We start from the raw sequence: 18,834 nt of genomic DNA, 5'->3' as shown, positions 1-18,834 counted from the left end.
TAGTTACCTTTCCATAAATAAGTCCACAAAAGAGGTTAAAATGTTGAGGAGTATAGCCAAGGCACTGAAAAACATCCTCTTATGCTCAGCATGATTACATATACACTCTTATTCTGAGTGTATTATAAAACCTGCAACACTGTCCTCATTAAGTATTTTTCAAGTCAGAAGCAAGCCCATGCCTTTACTAAGGAAAAAGGAACAAAACCAAAGCTCTTAATTCTCTTTAAGTTGTCAGTTGCTGCATTCACGCATGGTATGATAGGGGATGACATCAGATGAGCCTTTTCTCAAACTTAGTAACACAGAGAAGGTGGGCAGATGTTACATCCAAGGTAAAAAAAAAACAACCAAACAAAAAAACAATAAATTTGTCGATGTGGGGAAAAGGATATAGGTAAAAACAAAGACTCACAAAAAACTTGCATTTGAATAGAGAAAATCCCCAAAGGAAATTAGGCATCAGCTGGTTTGGGAAAAGCACTCATTAACTGCAAGCAGAGAGATTAGAACTAAATTAGGGATGTGTATTACTACCTCAGGAACCTTTTCTGTTTTCAGTTTAATCCCACAAAGTACGTTAACCATGGTATGTCAGAATTTTTTTGGATTCCTAGGTTCGTGGAAAAATAAATGTTTCCATGTGCATTTAAACTAGTAGGTAAAAGAACATTTATTGGATGACTAAATCACAGTTCTGCCTTATGGAATTAAAATGTCATTTAAAATTAAAACTAAAAACTGCCCTCAGTTTTGTTTTTTTTTTTTTTTTAATTATTTATTATTATTATTTTTAATCTGAATAAAATACTTTCCTTGCTTCCAGAGAGGTATAGCTTTATTGGCCAGATTAAGACAACTCAATGTAAAATTTCCATCTGCCTGACCAGAATATATTTGCTTTAAAATAATGACTGATTAGAACTAGGAAGGTGCATGAAAAATCTCAGGGGGATTCCATACAAGGTAAGACCAAACAGGCTAAGATTTCATGCCTGCAAAGCAGAGCACTGGTTGGGCACCAATCAAATGCTAAGTGACTTTATATATGCACATACACATATATATATATTAAGCACAACAGTGTGCAAGTGTTCCCTTTTCAAGGAAAGAGGGGCAGATGGGCTCAATTTGATGATGGGTATTCATTTATCTATTTGGAAGTAGTTCACAGTGCTAGCTAATCAGAACTATCATTGTTATTTACCTCCAACTGTCAAAGCAGTAAACAGTTGCACAGCAGAGAGCAGTAGAGGAGGTTCAGGTTTCTCACATGGGAATAGAAGAATCCGAGAAGGATGCTGCATATGAAACTGCAGGATGAAACACCGTACTCCCATTGGAAGAGATGAAAGGCAGCTTGTACACTTGTTTATATTACCATTCTGAAATGCATGTTCCTTCCTTCAAATATAAATTAGGTTAGAAGACTAAACTGTAGGAGACAGCAATGAATTTCAGCTCTTTTCTGAGTGGTAAGCGACTCCATCAATTTTTCATACATTCTTGCTGGCTGCATGAGAACAAGAGAAGAATTTTTCTTGGAGAACATTCAGCCTAATGCTGTTTTATGTGACATCTCTGAGGAAAACAGCAGAAAACAATCTGAAAAGTCTTCCATAAAGGAAACCACTGAAAAATAGCAGTGAAATGTTTAATGCCTGTAATTTATTGTATACATACTCTGCAAAACTTTTATATGCATTTGGTGTGTGCAAAAGTATACACTTTCTTGACAGCACCAGAAAACAGTTAAGCTATGTACGTTTTTAAACCTGATTTGTCACATTGTGTAAAAAGACATTGTGCACAACTGATATCCCCAAAGAAAACCATTGGCTAAAACTAGAAGCACCCTTATTTACACACTAACACTTTAATATTGCATCACACCCACTCACCAAAATAAATAGAAGTACATTCATCACAACTTAAACACCAGTCTCTGCATATATTTATTTTCTTTCTGACATGTTTTGGTCTCCAGAAATATGCACACTGTATCTAGAAATATGCATCAGCTACTAGATTATGTTACAAAATGCAAAAAAAATAGAAAATTAGTTTTCCTGGACAATATTTTGGGCTTTACACAAAAATAAATCCAGATTTCCATAGAGATCTCATATACTTCTTGAAAGATTTTTATTTTATGCACAGCACAGAGTTGCACAGTAAGGCTTCCTGTGATATGCAAAACCCTGGCCTCCAAAAAGACCGCTGTAAAGTGAAACACAGCTCAAGTGTAAATACAAGACATTTTCAAAAAGTAGTCATCAATAGAAAGTGCCCTTCATTTGATTTAGCGTTATCAGTAAAGAAGTAGCTACTGTAATTGTGCAATCAAAGCCAGACCTGGAAGGGTTTTATGCAAAGTATGTCACCATTTCACACTATCAAGTTTAAGGATATAATATCTGAGATAGCAGAAACTGACCAACCTTTTTATACTCCTACATTCATTATTTTTTGACACAATTTAGTATAAAAGGCACATTGTCAAACAGTGAATTAAAATCTAAAAACCAAACCAGAATTTCATTACATACAATTAAATCATTAGATCCTCATAAACCAATATAAGCATTCTTTCAGGTTTTCTCAACTTCAAATTCTGATGCACTTTGGATGAGTACTGAAGTACTCATTAGATTAATATTATTAATCTGGAAATCAGCAAACATGTTTTTGGATACAAGGTCCTTCCTAGACGATTTACAAAGATGCAGCAAATGCAAACATTAAAACCCAAACATCGTACAAAATTTGAGAAGCATTAGTATCCCATGCCAATTATGAGAAAGTACTTCTTGATTGTAAAATTACAAACATGTCCTTAAATAATTTTTCATATGAAACAAACAAAATTAAGCAATTATTATTGTGCGAAGAAAAGTTATACAGTGTCTTAGGGAGGCTGGCAGAGCAGAGTACATTCCAGTCACCATCTAAAAGACCAATGACAAAGTGCTTTACAGATTAGGAAATTTAACTGTGTACAAAATGATGAAATAATTAGGATTTATTTAACCTATATTTATCTGAAATGCAGATTTAATTCCAAACTGAACCAATTCTGAATCACTATGGTTCTTTTGCTTCACACAAGACTTTTTCCAACCAGGCAGGAAATTGCTTGCAACTGATAGAGTTGTCTGGGTTGACAGACCTAGAGCCTTTCTCCAGCTAAAAAGATTAAAATAAAAAAAAAACACAAAAACAAACAAACAAACAAAACTAAGACACCACACAAAAAAAAAAAAAAAACAAAAACACAACTTGATGATGGTCCCAGAGGTCATTTGGGTAATTCTAGGAGCTACAACAGGAAATTTCAGATGGTCCCATTAAGCAGAGTGAATACAACACACTTTTAGACAAGCACTGAGATTACACTATCTTGAATGGTCTCAAGTGTATACACTGAGAAACAATTTTTGTTAGTTAAAAAAAAATACAGAGGAGCAATGATGGTTATCATCTGGGCTCCCTGACAGTTAATACTGAATTAGTTAACAGAATCCATCCCAATAGCTTATGTCAGTGTTTTGCTAAGGCAGTGAATGCTACACCATCAACAGAAAATGTCTTAAAAAAGGCAAATTGTTTTTTCTCTCATTAAGAGTCAGATGTGTAAACTTCAGCAGCTTCCAAGATTGTTCCTTATGGGTTGCTGTCTGAACTCTTTCCAGGAAGAACACAAACAGCGCTCTGGTAGGAATGGTTCCTTCATTATTTTTCTACTCATTGATTTTCCCTTTTTTTTTTTTTTTTCCCCAACTTACACCCCAAACCCTTTTTCACACTTTTCTAAATACTTCTGGTATTAGAACATAGCCTCAGCAGCTAAAGCTGGAGGTCTTTATCAATGAAGTCTTGGAGCTCGAGGCAAAGCTGAGTGGTGATACTGGTGAGCTTTCAAAGGGCAGCCATGGGAATCAAAGTAGCTGCAACACCAGGTTTGAGCTTCAGACTCTCAAATACAACCCCTATTGATTTAAATGAACCCGGTGTTGATAGTAAACAAATTCAGTTAATCTTTGAGTGCATAGCTAGAAATAATGTGCAAATATGGGCATTAGGTAACAGAACGAACTCTCCTGACATGCATTTTAGATTTTTGGCTTGATTAAGTTACTCAGAAGGACTCACTAGTTAATATGAAGTTATTGATTTCAGAGAGCTGAAAATACTTTGGAAGTATGCTTTCCAAATAGCAAACCTGATTAGATAAATAACTACTCCACATTTCAAATCACTAAACACACCTGATGCTTAATGCAAGAAAAAACCACAAGCACTGCACACAACTTGTAAAAGCAACAGAAGCTGTTAGACAAACATGAAGATTGACAGGGAAGAAAGGGAACTCCCAAGCATGTGCTTGAGCACAAAAGCACAGGTTACATACGAACACTAGAAATTCCTATTTTCGGGATGTGTATTTATCATACTGAATTTGATTGGCATTGAAATTCCAGACACAGCAAAAGCCAGCCTAACCTTTGGGTTGCAACCATAACTGTGCAATTTTTGCAAGTGACGTGCACTTTCCTGTTCAGAAATAAGAGGGTGCTAGTTTAGTTATTGTTTATGGGTCATCAGAAAGTATAAAGCACTTTATTGCTTTGAACATTTGTGGCAATGGCTGAATTTACACCCAAGCCGCTTCTGTACAGAAGATAACATTTCAATACTTTGAGGCCCAACTCAGGAGACAAAGCAGGATATAAAGCAATTTCTCTACATCTCAAAAAAAAAAATAATAATAATCAGGGAACAAGAATGCTATACCTTCCTTTCAAGTGAATGCAAAATTGGTTTACTTGTATATGGGCCCACACAGTTCCAAGTCAGTGCATAGCTAGTCAATATTTCTGCTGGCATCTTGAACTGATTTCATCAATGGAAATTAATTTTCTTCTACTTAATAATATGCATTAGTGCATTAATTTCTTCATAGAAAAAAATCAACCCTGGCAGTATTAAAAATAAATATCTTATTTAAGTCAAACTAAAGCCTTTATTTTTCAGTTCTTTCATCCCTTTAACATATTCTTTTGCCCTCTAACAAGCAAATGGAAACTGAAGTAGAATAAGAGATGTATGGAGGCAGAGGGTAGCAGAAAAATGAAAGAAGTCAACACCATAAGTCAGTTAACGTGTCCTCAGCTTCTTAGACTGTCTCTTGCGTTTTAGTTCTTCCTCTTCCCGTCTCAATTCTTCTAGATCTTCTTGAACACCGAGTCTCAAGCTGCCAAATAAGTTGAAAGCCTTTACAAACTGCTACTCAAGAAACATGCAATTTGTCTTCTCCCCCAAGAAAAGAAATTCTAAATTACAACTGATTTGAGCAACAAAGATTTAGATCAGTTCAACAATTGTAAGTTTTCTTCAATTACAGTAAGAATACAGTTTAAGAAAAGAAAGAATATACCCCAAAAAGTCTCATCATTAGAGCAGAACCAAATCCTTTGAAGGAAAATAAAGTTTTCTTCAAAGAAATGACCGTTATAAAAAAAGTTTGGCTAAGAAAGGTCATTCTTTTTTGACAAGAAGCTGCCGAAACATCCATCAATTCTTGCCAAAGTAACTCTTACATGCAATTCATATCAGGACTGACTCAGATCAGCTTTTCTGAGGACCGCCTACACCTTTTTCACTGGCAAGACTGAGAGCGGATCCGTCAAACAAGTAAGAGATTTCGTGGCAACTTCCTGACTTGAGACATCTCCATGAATGACACTGCCTTACCCTCAGTCCAGCTAGCTGCCTGGACTTGGGAGCAGGCAGAGGGAAGAGATGCTGCTGAACAGAGCATGTTCTGGCTATGTCCTTGTGCAGTTCCTTCAACTTCCTAGAAGTCAGTATGTTGAAAGAGATACTGAAAACAGTATCTGCGGTCACTGACCTCCTCCTCAATGGATAATCTTGCCGGTGTGATACTAGCAATGGGTGCCACAGAGCTACTGTTTTGTGATCAGTCCCTGCCTGGTTTGCAGGCCTACTCAGAGCCTTTGAGCATCCACAGCTCAACGTGAAGCAGCATAAGGCAGTTTGCACCAAAATATATCAAGGTCAACTACTTAACCATCTGTCATCATTCAGCTGCTCTGGGGTAACTGCTCCAGAACAGGCTCTAAAAAGGATTTTATGCCTAAACAAGCAGAGGGAAGTCAATGAATGCAGGAAACTGCAGAATCTAGATTAAGAGAGCAAACAACAAGAATCTGTGCGATCAACCTCTGGCTTGAAGCATCATTTTCCATTTCAGCTTAGAATTCAGTAATTTTAGTGGGCTTGTTTGATTAGAAAAAAAGCTCCTCACATCAAAGGTTAAACTTTTAACCAAACTCAGTGAAAAATAGCCAAGGACAGGAAATAGTTACTGTTTTACTCAGATTCCTCGTTTCTTCTTTTACGTTAGCACGTGTAGTTAAAAGTTAGTGAGGTACTAAGCTTTGCAGAACCACACTCTAGGTCTTCAATGCAGAATTCAGTAAATAGCAGTATAACTGTAAAATTTCAGTTATTTCTCCATTTAAGAGACTACAGCTTTGCGTGAGCTGCAGCTATTTGTAAGAGTAGGAATGAATAAGGACACTGACTATAACTTTAAAAAGATGCAAGTTTACAGTACTTGAGGCACCCCATGAAAAATATAAAAAAAATTAAAACAAAAGAATTTTGACTATATATTTCCAGAATTTTCCATTACCTATAAAAAAAACTTCCATAACATTTACAAAACTTTGGTAATGGCACTGCAGACATCTTCCACCAGGCATGGAAAAAAAAAAAAAGGATCAGTTTTTGAATGCCAAGTTTTGTAATAGCTATTTAAGAATTGCACACGTCTATAGGCCAAAACCAATAAGAAAGCCTAGTCTTCATTTTTGAAATTGTTGGTTACAGATGTGTGTCAGAGCCTTCTTTATATATGTATGCGCACACAAACCACACATTTATATAGATCAAGACAAATCTTTTTCTAGTCCTCAAGAACTAGCAAAAAAAACATGTCTGGGACAAATTGAAGGGTTTGTCATTTCAGTCAGAATTCAAAGTATTTGCAGGAAGACTTTTTGGACTAAGTTGGTAAAATTTCTACTAGCAAAATTTGTGATGCATTGAATGCATAGAATGAACATACAGAACTTTTTACCCACTATTCCATGGGCGCTCTGGTTGGCTGAGCTTCATCTTCTATCTAAGCTTTCCTATTAAAAATGTAAAGACTTATTTGCCTCCATTACGAAAAAGCAGTAAATATCCCCATGACTCAGAAAATAAACAAACAAATCTCCCAATTTCTATTTTAAATCCAAGCATACCTCCTAGCTTCTTCTTTCTGTTGCTCTCTCCAGCTGCTCTCCATGTAACGTAAGGCATAGTCACTTTCATCTTTGTATCTGGAAATTAAATATTAGTGTTTAGCACACAGAAAAATACCATCATGCACAGTTCAATTATGAAGTCACATCCTTTTAAAAAGAAAAATTACCTTGCCACATATGGTTTCATTAACAGTTTGAAAGAATCTAACTTACAAGTCTTTAAAATGCTTACTTTCTTATACCTTAGTCAGACATGAGGAAAGCATTTAAATAAACCAGTCTTCTTTTTCCCACAGTTCCTAGACATACAAATATGCCACCTTAGATCCTCTTAGAGAACTGTTAACACTGTTGCATTTACCAGTTCATTTTCAGGCAGCTACGTTCATGAATTCTCAAATACCCACTGCCATAGGAAGCATTTTAACACCTTATGATAGGAAGGAGTTACTATGTATTAGTTAGGTGAGAAGCTGTAGAAGCCATGTTGTTCATAGATTATGTCCTGTTTGCATCAAATATTGCTCCACAAATATTATTGCCCCAGCATAGCAAGCAGTGTAAGAAGTCAAAATCCCTTCTGCACAGAAGGGGCTCTAACGCTCATTAAATTTCTGCAATGCAAAAAAAAACAAAACATTTTTTGATATGAGCACTTATTTCCAAAGTTTTTATTCATTGAACTATAGTCATCTTTGTTGTTCTGTTGCTTGCTTTGCAATAGCTTAAAGTTTACATTTCTTGTACCTTTTCCGGTCATATCCAAATATCTCCCGAATATGCTTTGATATTTCTTCTTGGGGTTCGCCTTCATCTTCAATGAAATCATCCATTTCAGAGTCGTATTCATCGTCATCATCATCGTCATCTATTTGTCTTTTGTAACCAATAGGTGGTCTCCCAATACCTTAATGACAAGGGAATAAAAAAAATGATTAATTAACATTAACATACCATTACCTTAAAAGTACTTCTCCTTGCTGTACTTTGGGCACATACATTTTATTAACTCTGGGCTTCCAAGTAGAAAACTTCTGCCTCAAGCTAATTAGCAATTCTGAAGTTCACAGAAAGGAAGTACATCCTCTATGCTGTGCAGTAGAAGATTACTTATCAGTATCATCAACTGCATCCTGAGCAAACTACCAGACAGAAGTCTATGTTCTTCGTCAGGGTTTTCTGGTACTAACTACTAGAGCACATACTGCTTGCTCCTGCTAGTCACTGATAAGGCAAATTTCCCCAAGCACTCAACTAACAGTTGCAGGTTTGCTGTGTTTCAGTTTCCATGTGCTGCTTTAAGCATCTGTTATTTAAAATATCTTATTTACTAAATTTTTAAAGGCTAAGAATAGTTGAGTAATGCAGGAAGTGAATCCTTTAATTCTTTTCCTTTAAAACCATCCATATCCCACCATCCATCACAGGTTGCTTAGATTTCTTTCATCAAGACCTTACAGCCCGGGTCCTCCTTTCAAGGTATATAAGAAAGGGTGAAAACAAATTGCAAAGCAAAAAGAAGTATTCCACTGTTAAATACACTCTTTAAAAGACAAATGTTATTTTGTGCAAGTCTTCCTTATTGCATCTACAACTGTCAAAGACCCCCAGTGACCTCAACTCCGACTTATCAAAAATATGGAACAAATAAAGTTAAAAACTTATTTGCTACAGAACTTCATACCTTGTGAACGGAACATGGGTCTATGCCCTTGTAGAGGTCTCATTCCATTTATCTGTCCATTGCTAGGCCTTGTGACTAGGTTTTTAGAAGAAATCGTTTCTGACACAACAGTACACTTAGGCTTTACAGCTGTACCCAAGCCCGGTCGCCCAGGTGCTGGGTTTGGGCTGACTCCCGGCCTTCCTGGTCCTGTTCCCGAGCTGCTGCCTGGGCGCCCAGGTCCTGTGCTCGGGCCGACCCCTGGCCTTCCTGGTCCAGTGCCCAAGCCGCTGCCCGGCCGCCCAGGTCCTGTGCTGGGGCCGACTCCCGGCCTTCCTGGTCCTGTTCCTGTGCCGCTGCCCGGCCGCCCAGGTCCTGTGTTTGTGCTGCTGCCCGGCCTTCCTGGCCCGCTGCCCATGCTGCCGCCTGGCCGTCCCAGTCCAGCACCTGAGCTGCTCCCTGGTCGCCCAGGGGCCGTGCCTGAGCTGCCACCCGGCCTTCCAGGTCCCACGCCTGAGCTGCCACCTGGCCTTCCTGGTCCTGCAGCTGAGCTGCTGCCCAGCCGCCGAGGTCCTGGGCTTGAACCACTCCCCGGCCTGCCCGGTCCCACACCAGAATTGCTGCCTGATCGCCCTGGTCCTATGCTTGAACCGCCACCTGGATGCCCAGGTCCTCCTTTTCCTAAGCTGCTGCTGGCTCGCTTTGCGCTGGAGTTGACGTCGTGTTGGAGGGCTGTGGCATTTCCCATTTTCGCATGGGCAGGCCTTTTCAGGCTGGATTCTTTAGCAGAGGGTAACCTCTGAGCGCCGTTGGCCAATGGTTTTGAGGACTGCACAGGGAAACTTGAGCCAGACTTTCCTACGCCATTGACAGGTAATTTACTATGACTGCTACCAGTAGAGCTTTTTAAGGAACCGTTTTGAGAGGTTTTTACTTTTTCCATTTGGCTCGGTCTGGAAGATGACGACCGGGAGTGTTTTTCAGTCAATGCTGGTGCTTTGGATTTCTTATCAGTACCGCTCATAGAAGAAAGGCTGCCTTTTGGAGAGGAATGTTTATCTACTGAGCTTTTGCTAAGTTTTGCATTTCCACATTCTTTCAGAGAAGTCACTTTTTTTGAAGAACCGGATATTCCCGTATTCTTAATCTCCTTCTCATTTTTCTTTTTCTGCATTTCTACTCTTTTATTTTTGCGTTCCAAATACTCCCTCTCTCTCAATTCTTCTGCTGTTCTGGGTCTTTCTTCTATCTTTTTCACTACTTTTATTTCTACTGGTTCATATTGTTTTTTTTCAGCAAGCCTCAGAAGATCTGTAAAGTTTAGAGGTGCTGGTGCACTTTTGGGAGGTGCCTTTGGTTTTAGAGCAGCTTTGGATGGTTTCTCATCATATTCCTCTTGCTCGTGCTCAGATTCTGTTTGAGCATATTCAAGTTGCTCAGCTTCATCTTCTGTTGCATACTCAGCCTCTGGAGCCTGAGCAACATTCTCACAAGTCCTCCTCTTTTTAGACTTCTCTTCAACAGGAATGCCGTTATAGCCATAAAAGTTATCCTTTGTTCGTGAGGCCATAGCTCGTGCCTTCCTGTCATGTTTCAGTTCAATACGTTTGGCCAAGAGTTGTTCTTTCTTTCTTTTTTCTTCCAATGCTGTAAAAAGAAAATCAGGAGAAAGTTAAGCAAAAGCACTACTGTTTATTTCGGTTTCTTCCAACTGATAAACCATTTAAGACAATAGCTTAAGGATATCTGGCTAACAGCAATTCACAACAGACCGGAAAGTGATCCAGGTCTGCCAACAGGGGAGCCTGATCCACCTGAATTAGGTACTTGCACAAACAAAGGTGAATAATTATGCCCAACTACTGCTATTACAAAACCGGCTGACGTGATTCAACAGAAGCCACTGTCAGATGCTATACAAACTAAGGAGACTTACTGTGTAAAAAGGCACAGGACATATGGGATCTCTGGTGAAAGGGAAGGAGTTCCAAGATTGAGTAAAATAATTTTGAGTGTACAAAATTTAATATCATATGTTTAAGTGAAGGTGGGGAAAGGGAGGGATGAATACTGGGGTGTGGGAATAAGAACTGGAAAATAGGCTGAGGTGTAGGAGAGGGAGGGAAGCAGCCAGACAGATGAGCAAGCTGCAGGTCACTGCATCTGTTTAAGCATATGCTCTTTATCTTAAGTGTCTTGTCAGCAGATCACATACAAAATGCATGCTGAACTAGCTAGTGAATAAAATGAGGTCTGAGGGCTACGTACTAGAGAGACCAATGGCATGGATAGGGGCAAAATACCAGAAAGACCTGGGAAAAAGGGGTTTCTGAGCATCACTTCCTAGAAACTGGATTGGGCTACTCATGCTGCATTTTATATGGGTACCTGTAAAGGCACCATGCCCTGCCTATGTTACTTTATTTGTCAATGGCCATGACTGTACACTGTGAGTACAGCTGTGTTTCATGCTCAGTCTTGCTTCTGGCTGGATCTGCCAGCAGGGATAAGGAGCTGGCTTACAACTGGCCCAGGAGAGAAAGACAATCCTGGGCCACCCTGTCCATCAGACTTGGTTATAATAAAAATGGAAAAAAACCACCGCATGGCTTAGGTAAAGCTTTTGCCACACCAATTTAAAAATTCGGGCTTTATTGAGAGAGCAGACTAAAGCAACAACAGCAAGAACTCTTACCAGGTTTTGACACAAAAACAATATTTCAAAGTAATGTTAACAAAAATTCAGGATGCTTTCCTGAAATCTCTCTCCACCTTAGTTACTTCTTGGTCTCCACCAGTAAATACCAGTGTAGCTGATTAACGTTTAAATCCTTCGGAAAGCATGCAAACATCCTTGGCCCTAACTTTTCCCCTGGCTATCCTTCAGCATCAGCAGTTATATGCATGAATTCCAGAAGCAAATGTAAAACCCTATTTGCAAGAGCCCTGTAAAAAGGGTCAAAGTCTCAAAGAGTCAATGAAAGTCTTCCACAGGATATATTTTGGGCTGCTTCAGCAGTTACCTTTTTTTCTTTTTTCTTCTTCTTTCCGTCTGAGAAATGCTTGTACCGCTGCAGACTCGACACCCTTGACTTTTGGAACCTTTTTGGGAGGACCAACAGCCAAACTGTATCTTTTCTGCAACAAACAAATAAACATGTCAGAAATGTTGAGGTGTACAAAAATGTAACCAACGCTTGCACTATTGCAGCTGCACCACTCAGACATGCCCTTCCACAGGCATACTGGGTATCATGAGGCTGAGCTTTAAAATGATAAATGGGACAGAAAAGACTTCTTTACATCTCCCCACAAATTGGAAAAGAAAAAGCAACAAGACACATACACTCACCAAGGTAAATATGATAGATGCCAGTTAAATTTAGAAGCAGGTAGAAAGCAGAATAAATTCAGAAAAGAAATATTTGAGTTTTCTTTCCTGTTTTTTTTTTTTTTTTTTGATTTTGGTAACAAGCCTATTATAAGCCCAGACAAGACCTACATGGTAAATTAAGCCTTATGAAGCCTTGTACAGAATTATGAAAGTTAACAAAGACATGAAAATATCTAGCAAAGATAGACACATCATCCAAGTATTTAAAGGACAATAAGCTGGCAAGCAAGTAGCACGGCTTTCTGTAGGTTTCAGTAACATACAATGGAAGCCTCAGGTCTAATCTGATTCACTGAAACAGCACCATGCAAAGAAACACCAGGATTACCTGATGTCACAGTATGTAACGCCATGTATTGCCTTGTGCATACAGATACGATGAAGCAAGGTGCAGAGACTCAAATGCAGCCAAAACTGGCTCCAAGAAGGGCAGCTCCAATACCAGCTGTCTGCAGGCACCTTTAATAATTTCCAAGGGACTAAAACTCTGAAGCTACGGCATCCTTCTACATTCCAGTACTGTACCCTGACATGCTTCCTCAGCGCATGAGGAATGAGCTACTATAACCCGACTCAGTTACTGAATCTCCTCTATGCACAAGAGCATTTGCCACAACCTGGGAACTGATTTGGTAAACCTGTACCACTCCAGAAGCTTCAGCTCTGAACAATTTTGGTTACTTTTGATCAAAATCGTTAGACTCAATGACGAGAGCTAGAACCATTTAAAGGATTAGAAGATGGGTGGAGTAGGGCCCCACTTTTTCAAGGGAAGCCAAGTCACTCCCCCTTCCAGCCCCATTTCTTCCATGCTGTTTACCACAGTTATCGCAAAGACCTCATGTTTGAGGAGACCTCAGCTGTACTGCAGGACTTCCTCTCAATTTCTGCTCACCTTACCCTTGATTCTGTGGCCTGAAGTAATCCAGCATGCATATTCTAAATTGGAAAAGACAGAGAGGCAAAGCAATCCCCACATCAGAGAAAATCAGGATACTGAAGCAAATTAGTGCCTTTGGAACAACTGAAGGTACTCTGTAGTATACTGATCTTTGGCATAAGTCAGTGTTGTACTAAGTTAAACATGGCATGTTTCACAATTGGTAATCTCATTTGGTAAAACTTGGTTTAATTATTCAACTTGTACAGTTTTTAAATACAAAAACAAAAGAAAGGATTTTCTAAAACAGTTTTAGGCAGAAGGAGCACTTTTGAAAACTGCTAGACAGCAGGGACTAACGTAGATTGATCTATCCCATTAGGAAGCCTTATAAAGAATTAAAGTGATGGGGAAGCAGTTTTCAGGCTTTGTTTTGCTGCACTACAACCAACAGTCCTACCCAGGAGCAGGTTTGTGAAGCAGCCAGACAGACACGCTGCTTTCTCACTGCCACTAAATGAGAAATTGTGCAAAATTCAAGATTTGAAGTCTTCCTGGCAGCAGCATTACTTAATATTGACTAACAGCTGAAACCACAGCTAAGCATTTCATAAATGAGTACAGAAAGCTCTGTACCATGAATCACCCCTGCTGTTGACACACGTCGTGCACTTTCAATTAAAAATGTGTACGGTAACATGCTTAGGTTGGTCTTCTTAAAAGCACTGAAGCATGCACGTGCTCCACAACCTCCTACAAATACCCGACTTTCAGTAGAAGTGCCCAACTAAGTGAGCGCACGTCACTACATCAGCAGCTGGGCAGCGGCAGCCACAGTGCCTGGCTTTGTTATCACCGAGGTGGTTAAGTAACAGGGAAACAAACAGTTAGCCCCAGAAGAGAGCAGGTCAAGCTATCCCAGAACAGTGCCCTTCTCAAATTGCAAACAGCGATTAACTCTCCAGGTAGCACCTGTGACAGCTCACTGCCGACTGCTGAGACAAAACAGGCACTGCTTTAGCCAAAGAATAAAGGCAAGGCTGCGGAAGTGCCCTTCTTCAACTGCATCCCCTAGAGAAACACAACCTCTTCCCATCACTGAACAGTACTCCTGCAGCAGCTCTCCCGAGGTTTCTCATTTCCCTTTACCTGTGTGAACCCTGCCATGACTCCCCACCTGTCCCATCAGAACTAGCAGCCAGCCAGCGATGCCTGCCTCTGAACCCAAGCCCTGTGAGACAAGTGACGGATCCTGCACCATTCCACGTTGTTGTACAGCGCCTGCAGCTCTGCGCCTGCACAGCCAAGCTGAAGGCAATCCCCACTTGTGCTACCAAGGACAGGCAGCTTTCACAGGCTGTCTCACACGTTCTTTACACTGGCAAGTTCACCACAGCCCTTGTGAACACGCAGCGCAGGCAAAGCCCCCCACACCCATGTTTGCTGCTCCCCGCTGAGCAGTCGGTTCTCAGCCCTCACTTGGATGGCCACCGCCTCTGCTCTGCAGACCTTAGCTCGCTCTGCAGCTGTTGTCTCCTGGCACACACACGTGTGTAAAATGCTTCCCCAACTACCACTACGAACACCGAGTTACAACAGTTAATGGCAGTTACCAAGCACCCTTCAATTTGTATCATCCCCTGCAGGTTGTAACCACCCTTTTAAATACCCTAGCGATAAGAGCATTCGAACTGTCAGCTGTTCTCATCTCTCCAAATCCACTCAACAAGGTCACCGATTGTATGAAAAAGTGTAGGGAAAAAAAAAAAAGTAAAGTCACTTGAAGATTTTGCAACTGCTGTCACAAGACCTAAGCCGAACCATTAACTGAAAAACACACACATTTCTTCTGTTGAATATTGCTTCACACAGGAAAAAGGCATACTTGGCTCTTTCCTTCATGTGGTGTATTGTGGTCCCCATTTTCATTCACTTATGTAAAAAGAGTTTAGAATAGGGAAAACTCAGTTTTACACCTTTTAGTCAGTGCTTGTACTGGAACTTAACCATCAAGTCCAGTTGCTAAATAAAAGCCCTCTTCAACCCCGTGCCAGCTTTTTTATTACAGATCTTGCTGTCCTCGTGGGCACTGATACAGCACACGAAGCATTGCCAGACCCTGTTTTGAGACAGGTTTTAGCCACATAAGCGTTTGTAGATGGAACAGGAGCCCGATTCCACAACTGCAACCCGTGCTTCCCAGCCACCCTTTCTCTAGCTCTCAAAGGGCTCCTCCTGCCTGGAGGCAAGTATTCAGTAGTTTGTAAATTACAGCGTCATGGGAAAGCTCTGTAACAAGTTCTGGTCCTCTGAACAACCTTCAGGATTTTGCTATGGTTTTACTTCCCAAATACTTACAATGGCTGCATTTTTAAGGAAATTTACTGTGAGGAGTGAAACACAAACCAAGTTTCCATAATTGCATGTATCTGTCAGTTTTAGCAGAGGTTATTTTGTACGGATGCATGCTCCTGTGCATCAGTCCGACTTAAAGCCAGACTTCAGCCAGTGCTGACGTGGATGATGAGCTGTTTCAGTTTCAGGGCACCTCTCTGTGGTTAAATCTGTTTCAGATTTCGAGTTCTGTCCACTGATTCACCCGCTGTGAAAAGGAACAGTGACCTAGGTGAGGTTGTTTCTAATAAATTATTAATGACTGCAGTATCAAGACAAAATAAAAGGATGACTGAGTTCTTAAATATGCTTTTTCTGTTTTTATGTAACTGTTATTTCATTTCATACTTTTAGAAGTATCTTCCATAAAGACCTCAAAGTGCTTCACCACATCAGTTATGCCCCATATCAGCATGTACCGATCTCACTGTGAAGAGAGGGGGTGCCCAGGCAGGATTTACATCCAACTGAGTTCAACAGTCATGACTGGTATCATGTCTTACCAAAGCCAGTCCACACTGCAGGTGTGATGAACAGCCAAATATAAACACAACAAGATACACACAATACTGAAGCTCCTCCCCTTCCCCCCCCTCCCCCCCGAATGCTACATGAGAAAAAGAGACATTTTTCAGCTACTGATTTGAAGATTACTAGTGACACGTCATTAATACACTAGTTTAGTTATTTCTCTATTTAGAAACCCAACCTGATGCAATTAATAGGGCCCTGGAAGGTTCATTTCAGCAGTGTTCCTTTCTAACCTATTTCCACTGGGAGATGAACAAGCAGAGCTGTTTTTACAACGACATGATGCAATATTGTCCCTCTTTTATGATACAGGACCATATTATTTCTTATAAACGACAGAAAAAGTCAACTTATACATAACTTGTGTTACTCTTTTTCATTACAGTAAGCATGGAATACTTAATTCAGTGCACTGATTCTTTTAAACTCCTCAAATGGAAATTCAAGGGATATGCTGATTAATGCAGAAATCAACATTTCTGGAAACCCATCAATATTACATAGCAGTGAATTGTATAATTTGTCTGTAAAGTATTTCAATCAAAAAATATGTATGGTTACTTACGTGCTTCTTATAGGAATGAATTCTATGCATTAGTTTTACTCTAGTGGAGTGACTTAGATGTCGACAGATCAGAAAACCTCCACAGGCCTTTTTTTGAAGCCCAGCAGCTGCAGATAATAGTGCCAAGCACAGCTCCACTTTTCTCGGAGACCAAGGTCATCTGATAGTTAAAAGCTGCACCACTAACATGCAAGAGAGGCAAGAAACCAACCCTGCTTCAGCTATGCATATAATTGCACTCCCTCTGCATGAGTTAATCAAGTAAATCCTAATCCTGCCTTTTCTAAAAGCAGCAACAAAACCCTCCTCACCCATTGCACAACGGGTAGGACTGCCTCCCCAGCACAATATCTGGGATAGGGAGCATGGCAGATGTTTCATCAATTCATCATCGTAATTCATAACTCTGTGACAGGGAAGAGTGGTGCAGCACCTAAGAACTGCAAGAGAAAACTGAAGAGGTTGAAATTTTACTACAACCACCCAAAACCAGCTTTGTGAAACAAAGTTTTAAAAGTAATAAACCAGGCATTTAAATACCTTACCATGTTTACGTAGCTGCTATTTTCCTATTTATGCTACAAATAACATCTCTATGTAGATTCAGAGACAAACTCGATCAGACTAAATACAAAAGATATGTTACAAATGTATACATTTGTAAATGTATATGAAGTACATATAAATGTATACATATTATGTATACAAAATATATTTTATAAGCTGTAAAAACACAGCAGGATCTGATGAATTCTGTGTACCTACCATGTGGTTGGTTCACACGAGTGACTGGTCACAACACCGGCGAACATTAACAAAGTTTAAGTAGTGACACAGAGTCTAAGACAAACCTCGATCCTGGGGTGCCCGTGTCAGCAGTGTCAGAAATAAAGGCTACGCTTTTAATCCTCCTCCCCACCTTTTATGCTAAACGCCTCTACCTGCCCTCATTTACACCGCTTTCATCGCTGAAGCACAGAACCCTGACGCCTGGGTACAGAACACACAGCCCAAGTGTTTCCCTGGCTGGTGCCTGCCATAAGCCAATATTTGTCGAGCACCTAAGCACACACAGCTCGCAGCTCGGTGCTGCCGAAGGAACGCACCCCGGGATGCCAGCGCAGCAGGAGGCCCCCGGCCCTTCCTCCAGGCGGCACGCGGCTCATCCGCGGCCTCGGTGCCTCCCGTTACCGGCCCACCCCACACCCGCCCCACAGCGAAACCAGCAGCCGCTGCGGGCCGCCCCCCCCAAGCACGGCCCCGGGACCGGCCCCGGCTGCCACCCCCCGCGGGGCCTTCGCCGCCTGTCAGCGGCCCCGCGCCCGGTGCCCCCAGAGGGAAGGGGACGGGGAGGGGAGGGGAGGGGAGGGGAGGGAAGGGAAGGCCCCGGCGGCCCCGTCCGCGCGCTCACCGGCACGGCGTTGAGGCCCTGCTGCTCCGAGGCCATGACGAGGATGTTGTGGAAATCCATGGCCGGGGCCGGAGCCGAGGCCGCCGCCGCCGCCTCTCCGCTCCCCTCAGCGCCCGCCCCGCGCCGCTCGCTTCCGGCCGCCGCCGCCTGCCCCCCTTCTGTGGCCTCGCCTCGCGCCGGCGTCACGGCCCGCGCGTCACTTCCGCCCTGACGTGCGCGTCGCCTCACGAACCGTGGCTCAAGGGGGAGGGGCCCAGGGCCCCCTCCTTCGAGTGGTCTCCTATCGCCTCGGTTCCTCTAAAAATAAATAAACATAACAATAAAAGTTCCTCTGCTTCTCGTAGAAGCTGTCTTCTTGTCGTTTTGCTCTCTCGACGCGAATTCCTCTCTGACCTGACGTGTGGCTCCGAGCCCGCAGCCACCCGGGGCTCCTCAGGCTCTTCTCTTTCAGTTCCCCCGCGCTGCTGACAGGGCGGAGGTTGGAAATTCTCCGTGCCTCCAACTTCACGTTGCCTCCTCCTCCTCTTGGTTTCAGTGGTGCTCCCACTTGCCTCGATACTACTTCGTAACACCCCGCGTTCATTGCCTCCAGCTTTCGGCCTTTACCAGTCTCCTTTTTGCCTCATTCCCGCTGTCACATCACGTTTTCCACATCTGAA

At 41.5% G+C, this 18,834-nt stretch overlaps 2 protein-coding genes across 2 annotated transcripts in view; both read right to left on the bottom strand.

Moving 5' to 3' along the window:
- Window positions 1–1,513, bottom strand: part of TSG101 (tumor susceptibility 101) — a 36,953-nt gene extending 35,440 nt beyond the window's left edge. Inside the window, exon 1 of the mRNA XM_005028415.6 lies at window positions 1,208–1,513. Coding sequence (XP_005028472.3) covers window positions 1,208–1,340 — 133 coding nt within the window. The 5' untranslated portion in view covers window positions 1,341–1,513. The remainder of the gene's footprint in view (window positions 1–1,207) is intronic.
- Window positions 1,514–2,123: 610 nt separating this feature from the next.
- Window positions 2,124–18,352, bottom strand: SPTY2D1 (SPT2 chromatin protein domain containing 1). Its single transcript, XM_027459301.3, has 6 exons — window positions 18,176–18,352; window positions 12,024–12,138; window positions 9,022–10,647; window positions 8,085–8,244; window positions 7,335–7,412; window positions 2,124–5,254 (listed from the first exon to the last, which is right to left on the bottom strand). Exons 1-6 carry the CDS (start codon window positions 18,233–18,235, stop codon window positions 5,158–5,160), a joined length of 2,136 nt encoding a protein of 711 aa, XP_027315102.3. The 5' UTR covers window positions 18,236–18,352; the 3' UTR covers window positions 2,124–5,157.
- Between the last annotated feature and the right edge of the window lie 482 nt (window positions 18,353–18,834).

Source organism: Anas platyrhynchos, chromosome 5 (genome assembly GCF_047663525.1).
Source record: "Anas platyrhynchos isolate ZD024472 breed Pekin duck chromosome 5, IASCAAS_PekinDuck_T2T, whole genome shotgun sequence".
NCBI lineage: Eukaryota > Metazoa > Chordata > Aves > Anseriformes > Anatidae > Anas > Anas platyrhynchos.
Note: the sequence above shows the minus strand (reverse complement) of the source record. Positions and strands in the feature narration are given on the sequence as shown.

Excerpts from the sequence above, each read along its gene's own strand:
- SPTY2D1 (XM_027459301.3), bottom strand. The coding sequence starts at position 18,235 with ATGGATTTCCACAACATCCTCGTCATGGCCTCGGAGCAGCAGGGCCTC. Across the intron at positions 8,245-9,021 it reads ACCCATGTTCCGTTCACAAG|GTATTGGGAGACCACCTATT; the intron begins GTATGAAGTTCT and ends CTTGTCATTAAG. Across the intron at positions 7,413-8,084 it reads TTTGGATATGACCGGAAAAG|ATACAAAGATGAAAGTGACT; the intron begins GTACAAGAAATG and ends TTTAATTTCCAG.